At 43.1% G+C, this 10486-nt stretch overlaps 2 protein-coding genes across 2 annotated transcripts; one reads left to right on the forward strand and one right to left on the reverse strand.

Annotated features, from left to right (window-relative positions):
• The first annotated feature begins 524 nt into the window (after window positions 1-524).
• On the forward strand, window positions 525-4712 carry LOC115735856 (magnesium transporter MRS2-3). The gene is made up of 6 exons (XM_030667283.2): window positions 525-1073; window positions 1635-1877; window positions 1986-2114; window positions 3029-3210; window positions 3297-3540; window positions 4236-4712. Exons 1-6 carry the CDS (start codon window positions 639-641, stop codon window positions 4521-4523), a joined length of 1521 nt encoding a protein of 506 aa, XP_030523143.1. The 5' UTR covers window positions 525-638; the 3' UTR covers window positions 4524-4712.
• Window positions 4713-7547: 2835 nt separating this feature from the next.
• LOC115735600 (protein SOB FIVE-LIKE 5-like) lies at window positions 7548-8906 on the reverse strand. The gene is made up of 3 exons (XM_030666924.2): window positions 8344-8906; window positions 8079-8206; window positions 7548-7973 (listed from the first exon to the last, which is right to left on the reverse strand). The coding sequence occupies exons 1-3, from the start codon at window positions 8788-8790 to the stop codon at window positions 7940-7942; spliced, it is 609 nt and encodes a 202-aa protein (XP_030522784.1). The 5' UTR covers window positions 8791-8906; the 3' UTR covers window positions 7548-7939.
• Window positions 8907-10486: the final 1580 nt, after the last annotated feature.

A 10486-nucleotide genomic window follows, 5' to 3' on the forward strand; every position in this document is an offset into this window, starting at 1 on the left:
ATCCATTTACCTTTTTATGGGAAGACAAATTCAAGACATTAACTAGTCATTGATCATCCTCGATTGAAGTTTAATCATTAATCGGGGCAATCATATCTCGACAAAAATCTGCGTAGCAAACGATCGAGGTCGACTTCCTCGACGATCGCGATATCATAGAACTTGAGTTCAAGCTTGACAAGTTCGTTCTATTTACGTGAGTATGTTAAAAGAGTAGAAGAAACTAGGGTGTAAACCATACAATGTTTTGGCAAAACAAGATAAATTCCATTAGACTTGATGAGACCCGGCCTATTAAGTCGAATAGTCACTTATCCAAACTCGACTTACATGGCGCTGGGGCGACCAAAAGAACAGGATCGAATTGGGGTTTGCTCAAACTGGGCCGGAACTAGCCGATTCTCGGCGGTTTCTAGGGAATCAGTCCGATTCTTGAAGACAACTCAGGACACGGCCGGTTTCAGGAACCCATCGGGGACCGGATCGGACCGGTGGTCCGATTTTCGGATGGGTCTATACGAATCGGATCAACCTGGTGATGGAGGGTGCTGGGATTAGCTTTTCGGTTAGTTTCGCTCCTTTCTCTTTGTATGCAGAAAAGGGGGCGATGATGATTCGCTGAGAGTCTCGCTGAACCCATGAGGAGCACCCACCCCCCTCACCCGTCCAAGCCCGCCCAGCTCGACGACCTCGAACCCGACCCCACTCGACCGGCCCAGCACCTCCCTCTCTCCACCGCCGGCACTCTCCGCAAGAAGGGGACCGGCGTCCGGGCATGGCTGCTCCTGGACTCGACCGGCCAGGCCCAGGTCGTGGAGGCCGGCAAGCACGCCATCATGCGCCGGACGGGCCTCCCCGCCCGCGATCTTCGCATCTTGGACCCGCTTCTCTCGTACCCGTCCACGATCCTCGGTCGTGAGAGGGCCATCGTCATCAATTTGGAGCATATAAAGGCCATCATCACTGCGCAGGAGGTCTTGCTGCTCAATTCGAGAGACCCTTCTGTGACGCCTTTTGTGGAGGAGCTCCAGAGGCGGCTCGCGCGTCATTTCCACGCTACCACCAAAGCCCAGGTCGGGCTTCTGTTTCTTTGCCCCGCTTTATTTCTTGAATTTTCTTGATTCAGGTGTGAATTCTGTAACTTTCACCGTTTCTGTGGATTTCTTGGGGTTTCTCTGCCCCTCTTCATGGCGGGTGTTGTCAATCTTTAAGTGTTTATGTGTGTAAGTTTTCAGTTTTGTGGTCGTTCAAGGTTTGTGGTGGCCATCTGGCCTCTGACTATGTATCAATTCAATGTGCGGCCAAGACGATTGGTCCAATATTGCTATTACGCTTAGCAACTTACTTTGTGTTAGAAAGATCATGCTAGTATGTTTAGTTCTCGTAGAAGATTGGTCCAATATTACTATTAAGATTTCGGTTGTGCAGCTTGTATCAGTTCACAATTCGCTTTTTCACAATTTTAAGCTTCTCCTTGTCACTGACTGACATGCCTCATTGCGCCACTCACCAAACAACTCTTTTAACACCTTGACAGGTTTCCCAGTTAGTGAGATGGGCTTAAGTCTAGAGATCGTTTGAATTGTAGATTCTGTGCTCTGTACTTTTGTAGTGATGTTGCTCTCTCTTTATAGGAAGGGAATGCTGATGATTCGAGATGGACTAATTTGTATGATTTAGAAGAGCCGCAATCGAGGGCTGTCAGCCCTGGAAATTCTCCTGTGGGCTTTTCACAATTAGATGGTCAAGAAGAAGAAGAAGCCAAGATGGATGTGAAACAAGCCCTTGAGAATCGAGAGGGGCTGAAACTTCCTCCATTTGAGTTTGTTGCACTGGAGGCATGCTTGGAGGCTGCTTGCAGCTGCTTGGAAATTGAAGTAAATTCTCGGCTTCGTATATCTGATGTGCTAACTTTTTTTCACCTAGAAACCGCAGTTCTCTTTTGTTTGGTTATCACAATCGAACTACTCCTTTGTGAAAAGTAGGCGAGGACATTGGAGCTGGAGGCTCATCCAGCTTTAGATAAGCTCACTTCAAAAATTAGTACTCTCAATTTGGAGCGAGTTCGTCAAATTAAAAGTCGCTTGGTCACCATAACTGGACGTGTTCAAAAGGTCAGCTGGTTCAGAGCCTGTGATCTGTGTTTCACCAATGTATTCTTATCTATCTTTTACCATATACATTGTGTGGGTCTTGCTAATTTTTCTGTATGAGTAAACCCAAGACTTTGGCGTACGACTTGGAAGCCGCACTATTTCAGCACACCTGTTGCAAGAAGTTTTAAAGGGAAAAACTTTGAAAGACCTAGAATAATATCTTAAAGTAAAACAAATGAGCAGATGCTTGATTACTCAGGATACATGCTGAGTCAGAGCTCTCCATGATCGAGTTTTTTGTGCTTTATGAATGCGTGGTTCCAGAACAAAACATTGTTTTCTATTGGATGTGGATAATCCACCTATTTCAATGACACATTTACACATGTACAGACATGAAAATTTTCAGGTGTATAACTCATTGTGAATGATCTAACTCTTCTCCTTCACAAATACTTGAGGCATATTAAGAATATCATGCCAGGTGACCACCACCATTTTCTGAAATGTAGAGTGGCTGAAATAGTATTTTGTTGTGGTTGACATTTGTCCTGCGGCACATTTCATCATATAGTTGTACAAAAGTGGTTAAAGGGTATCTGACTACAAAAGCTGATAACCACACATGCTCTTGTGAATTGTTACTGCTCCTTTTGAGCTGTAGGTGACATAAGATGGCTGAATTTATCTTTTCTTTCTTTTGTCCCTTTGGGAACACAAAGGGAGTTATTTAGTTTGCGTTCACTAGTGCATCCTCTTTCCATGACAAAGTTCTTTGATACTATGTAAGTGTCTCGTTACCTCCTGGTTCTTGATCTTATTTTACCTCTTATTTTGACCTGCCTAACGCAGACAATTCATTTTATATGTGTATTTTATTTTGTAAGACTGCTGTTATCTGATTGTGGAGTGTGTGTTTTTTTTACGTCCAGGTGAGGGATGAACTGGAACACCTTCTTGATGATGATGACGATATGGCTGAGATGTACTTGACGGACAAGTTGGTTCAACAACAGCTTGAAAGTTCTTCGGCTTCCTCGACAAATGAGAAAGAAGGAATTGATGATAAAGAAGGAATGGATGATGAAGTTCTTGAATCTGAAATAGAGGATAGGTATTGAAAATGTATTTTGTCGTATTTGTTTTGACCGTCGTTTGTGATTATTGCTTGCCTTTAAGTTGTTTGCTTCTTTGCCTCAGGGTTCCTGCTGAGATTTCTTTTGATGCTAATGGAAGTTCCACCTATGAGGGTGATATTCCAAACGTTGTGAATCCCCGAGATCATTTGTTTGGCGCCCCTAATGCGCTTAGTAGAGACGGCCATGGAACACGTGCCAGTACCATTCATAGTGCCATAAGCAAGCATCTTGATGTGGAGGAGCTGGAGATGCTGTTAGAGGCTTACTTTGTGCAGATTGATGGTACATTAAACAAATTATCTACGGTAATGGACTTAATGTTTTATTTGTAGTCCTATTATGAATGTTTTAATCTATCCTAAATGGGCAGGCCCTAGCCCACCTAGTGATTAGATTGAACTCATACCTATTCCAAAAAAGAAGAAATAAGGCTCCAAAGCAGTTCCTTTTTTTCTTCTTCTTCCTTTTTTTTGCGTAATAAGGCCCTGTTTGGCTCGTAAGAGTTTTCTAGATTTTCTGGTTTCATTTTTTACTTGAGAATGAAAACAGTCCAAATAGTAGGTTTGGTGGCATTTTTAATTGTATGAAAACAAACGAGACTATTCTGTTAATTGAATTTAAGGAAATGACTTTGTGATGTTTCCATTCCAAGAAGAAAAAAGAAGGGAGTTTGAAAAACCGGAAGAAAACCCTCTTTCATAAGTTTGATGGACTATAAGCATACTTATTGTCGCTGTTATTTTTCCTCGATGTTTTCCCAGATATGTCTTCAAAAAAACTGAAAACTCAAATCTTTTAAGAACATTCTAGAACCAAATGCACCCTAAGTAGAAATGAAATATCTAATGTTTCTGCTCCTCACTTCCTATCCGATTTTAATGATTGAATTCTCCCATGTCATCTTTTATAAGAAATATGAATTTTTCCGGTGCGGTTTATGTACTACCTTCTCTCTCCATTTCTTGACTTTCTTGTTATTGCTTTTGTTGTCCCGTTGAAGCTGAGGGAGTATGTCGATGACACAGAGGACTACATCAACATAATGTTGGATGACAAACAGAACCATCTGCTGCAAATGGGGGTTGTGTTGACAACTGCAACCCTAGTTGTGAGTGCTTTTGTGGTTGTGGCGGGAGTTTTTGGCATGAACATCACTATTGAGCTGTTTGACAAAGAGAAAACAGGTCCGGAAGCATTCCTTTGGACTGTCGGCGGTGGTGCCACAGGCAGCCTATTCCTTTATATCATTGCTATTGCTTGGTGCAAGCACAAGCGATTGCTGGAATGACACTCCCTCTATTGCTGCCCCCACCCAAATAACAGTCATTAAGTGCGGTACTACAAGACGACAATATCCGGTTGTGTATTAGCAATGTTGCGCTTATGCGAATAGACCCTGTTACCAGTCAAGCGTGTTGCTGCTTCATTGAGTACTTTGTCAAAACTTATTGTCGTTAATACTTCATTAATGGCTCTCCTAATTAACGATTAGGCCTTTTCTCGGGGGCCGGTATTTAAACTTTAAATTAGCTTCTCTGGAGACTTTATCCATGTAACTTGCGCTCGGCAGATTCCAGTCTGTTATTTCAAGTCTCGAGTCATCCTTGGTTTGGGTAGATTATTTAGTTACTTGGCTTGGTAGGGTCATTGTTTCAATCGTGATGGGAATGACAGTAAACGGCTTTCCTCAGCTACTGTGATTCATGTGATGTGCCTATAAATGCTGGGTTGCTCGGACAGTATAATATAGGTAAAAACCATGTTCCTATTGGTTGTTATGCCCCAAAATCTGCTTCGAAGCTAACCAAAGGTAACATGCTGGCTCGGCTGAAATTCAAAAAACTCTGATTTCTGAAGTGATGGAAAGAAGTTGCATTGGTGCTTCAATGAGAAAAACTAACTTCCGGCTGAGTATAAGGGAAGAAGTTTTAGGAACGAATAGTACCTTTTTCTTTTGTTGTTCCTCAAAAACGACCGGAAGCCTCACCCCTGAAACTAAAAACCCTCTGACCAACCGGACCAAGCTTTTGTTGGCCGGAACAAATTGCGCTTCTGCAAGCATCGCAACTTCCTTATCCCGATTCGACCCAAAAAAAAAAAATTTCCTTGTCCCGACTTATCGAGTAGCTTGATCTTCTAATCAGTATTATCAATATACTTGCTTAGCAGCCAAATGGCATCTGATGCATCCCAAGCGATATTGAATTTCAGCCAGCACAACGAGAAATATTACAAAGGATGACAACTAATCATCTAAACCTGCAGCCCTTCTTTTACCCCCCCTCTCGTCGGTTCTATGCATAAGGAAGTTCTAGGATGAGGTTTTGAACTGTGGAAAATACAGGATTGTCTTCATCCTCACTGATTCATGCATGCGCATAATGCATCCCTGGCAGGCAGAAGCGGTATAGGGAAAAGGAGACCGTTGTCATGGGAAATGGGAACACTGGTGGGAAGAAATTGAATAAATCGGACAAAAGTGCTGCCCGAGAAACAAGAGCAGCTTACCCTCTTCGCGTTACGAGAAAGGGCTGAGAAAAAGAGCAAAGCTTGCACAGGTTTTGGAGGTGGTTGAAAGGCCAAGAGATGTTTTCCCCCATACCCTTCCTAGATTCTTGTCCCATATCCACATGAGGCAGTTGTAATTGAGGCAGGGACTATCCATCACTCTACACGTTTGCACATTATTGTCTTCCCTCTCTGTTTTGTCCTGTTCCATTTTTTTTTTTCTTTTCCTTTTGTGTGGGGGCCTTGCATTTATTTTGACTAAATGAAAGACTTCCTCTCCCTGGTCCTCCAGAATAATAAAATATATGAAAGAGATCTGATTTTGACATCCTAAATTCTTGAGTGTTAACCTTTCCTTCCATCTGTTTTTTCCTTCAATTGTTTTTCATCGAAAACCCCCACACTTTGTGCCGCTAGGGACTAGACGACAAAAGAGAGGAGCAATTAAAAAAAAAATTGAGAGAGAGCATATAATTGTGCAAAGACATCGACCTCAATGACAGCTCCACAGCAGACAGACTTGGGAGGATCAAATCTTGGCAGGAAAAAACAATGAATTCACTAGAATATACAGAAACAGGGGAAGTGGTAGTGATTCCGAATGAGATGAAGATGACTGGTTAAGATTAACATGAGGCATGGTCCACTGGATCAGGAAGATCCGTGGAGGATCTCCCTGGGATTAAGAAAGGGGGTCAAAAGAAAATGCTTCAAGAACAAGTTTGGCATTTCTTGCCCATATCTGCACTAATATGCGAACGCCCATTAGAATGCTTCTGTTCTTTTCTTGTTTATTTTATTTTTTTGTTGTTGCACTATAATGAGAAATTAGGACAATGAGGAAGCATGGGGATTTGTCTGGATACTCAGGGACATGGAGGTCTGGTCCTTATCAGAAGGATGGCTGTACTTGCAGTCCTTGAACAGCTAAGCCATTCAATATTAGATCACCAAGAATCTCTCCCATGTAAAGAAATCTCTTGGTTTAGCATGTGTTTTGGCTCATAATACAACTAGAAGGACCTCATAAAGTTTGGTGGGTTATGCACCTTTTGTCCTGTTTTGTGGTATTAGGGTTCTATTAAGAATCTTGCTGGTTCGCTTCGTAGGACAATATACTAACACACACACACATACACACACACACACAAAGCACGGTGTCTTCAGTCTCTGGCCTTTCATTCGTTTGCGCTTTTCCCTTCTCTTTCTTACCAGTCTTCTGGTGTTCCCATCTCAGTGAAAAGGCCAAATCATTAATTCTTTATGGGACTTCAGAAGCATTTTGCTAATCTCCTGTCTATGCACCTGTTCCATTGTCCAATTTTAGATGACTGGGCATTGATCAATAGAAGCTAAGTTACAAGAATCAGTACATTAAAGCATCTAATGGCCCAATATCAGTCCAGTTCTCCAGTCTGTAGGGGTTTTTTTTTTTTTTTTTATGACCGAGGTTCCGCGCGGCCGGCGAGCTTCGCTCAACACAGCGGTGGAGCACGACTAGTCCTCGGGAGGGGCTAGCGCAGGAGCCCACCACCACGACTCCCCACTTAAGACACCGACGCCGAGAAGTTTTGAACCCGGGACCTCTCGTGAAAGGAACTGAACTCAAACCAACTCGGCCACCGATCGGTGAGTGCTCTGTAGGGGTTTTAGTATCAAGAAAAAGCAACAATCTTTAATCCTTCCAAGTGGTCTAAATTGTAGACCAGGAAGAGAATCTTCAGTTCTACCTAGAGTGGTGTGAGTTGCTGCCACAAAACCAGTTTCCTATTACTTTGGTTTTGTTTTGAGTGCATAAGATCCGTCCCTTTTTGCAATGTTTAGGCAGGCTCATAATGATAATGTTGGCTCTGAACATGAAGACATAAAAAATCATTAAGCAATGGCCTACACGATAGAGCAGGGAATGGCATGGATGAACAGAGAATACCCGCAATGCAGACATGGATAGATCATTGCAAGAAAATTACATCTTATTTTCCAAATTTCCTCTTGGGTCGTGCCTGCTACGTAGATTAAAAACAAAAGGGAGATGATAAAGAGTAAACAGATCTCTTTGAGATCCAAACATCCTCTTTTCTTCTACTTTCTTTCGTTCTCCCCTCCTATTTCAGACATGTCTCCTAGACCTAGAGCATGCCATGAGTCCCAACATTGTGGCAGCAACGAATCTGCAACAGGTTCAACCTTGTCACTCTATCTCAACTGCATGCCATTCCTTCCGAACCACCTATAAGAAAAGCAAGAAGCAAGTTAGTATTGTAAATAAAGCGCTATCCGTCCGATTAATTGGATAAAAATGAGCAGGGAAAGAAATCTTAACAATCGACTCAACTGGTCGTTCTGTTTCCCAGAGTGAGGAGGCTGCATGAAGCCAAACCGGTCGTGAAATGCAGGTCTTCCCTCAGAAAATTCCAGGACGCTCTCCATTGAACCTGGCCTTTCACTAAGAATCAAGTCATTCTGGGGAAAGAAGAGAAGGAAAACATTTTAACAAGAATCAGTCAGGTGAAGATCAAGAAAAGATAACTTCGGATCAAACAGAAAGAGGAGGGAATGAAAATCGTAGTGGTATTTGATTTCTCTAAAGGGAAACAGACCGTGGGGAAGAAGTTGATGATGGGAGAGGTCGCAGTGTCGTCGAGCAAAGAAGGCGAGTCCTGATTCATCTTGTAGTGCCGTGGACGTTGTTGTTCCCTTGTTCTCTGTCTCTTCCCACTCTTTTTGGGAGCTTTTACGGTGGGACGGACACATCGGTCATGGTCACTTCCGTTGTTGAAGTGGCCTTGTTGGTCACCTACATCTTCAAGAAAGTGGACTGGGGGTCCAGAGGATGCATCAGACACCATGGACAAGCCCTCCTCCTCATCATCTTCAATGCCCTTGCCTCGCTTCTCATCACATAGCTCATTGTCGTCGTCGTCATCTCTCTCATCGAGGAACGGAGAGGTAGGGTCTCTGCGAGAGGGGTTGACAGAGTGCTCGAAGTAGAGAGTCCAGCCAGACTCACACCCACTACTGCACTCTGATGACACTAGGACATTCATTTTCTCTGCTTCTCTCTCTCTCTCTCTACGGTGAATGTTTGTGAAGAAAAGGGTATCTCCCTCGGTCTCTTTATATCAAGAAGCAAAGGATAGAGAGAAAGAGGTGAAATGGGGCTGACAAAACATTAACTTCTCTCTCTCTCTCTCTCGAGGACTGTGGGGTTGTGTTATTGTGTCTGTATTACTTGGAGATATAGGAGGAGGAAAAAGGGGTGGACTATATGGGACAGAAAAAACCAAGAAAATCGCAGTAAGAATCCTAGACTTCTTGTTTTGTCCTGGCTCCTCTCTCTCTCTCTCTCTCTCTCTCTCTCTCTCTCTCTCTCTCACCTCCAATGAATGAATCAAATCTGCCAGTTGGGAAAGGAGTGTCATAGAGAGTGGAATATATCGCATGTAAGAGAGAGAGAGAGAGAGCCACACATGTAACCTCTTCACATGCTAGACAGCGAGGCACCGCGTACCCCACTCTAACAAAAACCGGGTACACGTCCAATTTCCCCGTTCCTCAGTACGTGGACACCTATACCTTTTCCGCAGCTAACACGCACACATGTATCGTCTAGACTCGTTCCATCTCATTTCCAGGATGAGTCGTTTCTGCAGGCTCAATAGTAAAGTTCGCATCTTGATAACTTGGGTCCATTAAAGATCTTATTTTTATCCTCGTGACATACTGTTGACTCGGTGTCAATAATAAAGTTCTCATTTTCATAAGTTGGGTCTATTAAAGATCTGATTTTTTATTCTCGTGACATGCTATTGACTTAATTTTTGGGCGTGCGATTAGCCACATGTTCAGATCCAAGAGCCTCCAGTTTTCACTCTATGTGTGGAGTTCTGGAGTTCCACTTGAAGCACCTGACCAAGTTACACTTTGCACATCCGCGTCACAGTCTCTCTGTTGCATGCGCTGTGTCGATCCGATAGCGATAGCGAGCTCGAGGAGACAACGCTATGCAAACGAACCTGAGACATTGGTACTTTCCCTTTCCTTGGACAGAGAAAGATCCAACTGTTTCCATCCATGCGAAAGCTCTTGAACCATTATTCCGCTGCTTCCAGTGTTAAGTCTAGGTTGAAGATCTGTATCCTCAAATCTTTCGATGGTGATCTTTTAGTTCTGGGTGTCACTCTTTTTTTTTCTTTTCCTTCTCGATGAGCGCGATTTCCCTCCTCCAAGTGCACTTTCATTTAGCATTTCGAGTCGGAGGACAAGATTCGATTAAGCACAGAGAGTGATACATTGAAGGTGATTGTGGTCCTGATGCATAGGTGGTTTAAGCAGGCATAGCGATGAGGATGATTATGATCACAGATTCATTCTAAGCAAGAAATGGAAAGAATATGTGAACCATTCTGAGCACAACAGCACACATCAGTACGTAGAACGTCTCTTCTTTATTGAACCCATGTGTAGTGTTTAGTCAGTTCGAGATCAAATATGGGCATTCTTCTCCCCACAAGAGAATCTTGTTAGGCTTTTTATGGGAACTGCTTAGATGAGGGTTGCTCTGATAATGCAGAACCAAAGAGAAATCTTAAGTACAGTGCATTAATAACGACGAAAACTCACAGTCTCTGATGCAAAAAAATGAATAAAAGCTGTATCCAGGAACGCATCTGATTTGCGTGGAGACTGTAGAAAATTTTCTTGGGGGGATGGAGGGGTGCACAAGTGACGTTGACTGAGTTT

This window comes from Rhodamnia argentea, chromosome 11 (genome assembly GCF_020921035.1).
Source record: "Rhodamnia argentea isolate NSW1041297 chromosome 11, ASM2092103v1, whole genome shotgun sequence".
Classification (NCBI taxonomy): domain Eukaryota; kingdom Viridiplantae; phylum Streptophyta; class Magnoliopsida; order Myrtales; family Myrtaceae; genus Rhodamnia; species Rhodamnia argentea.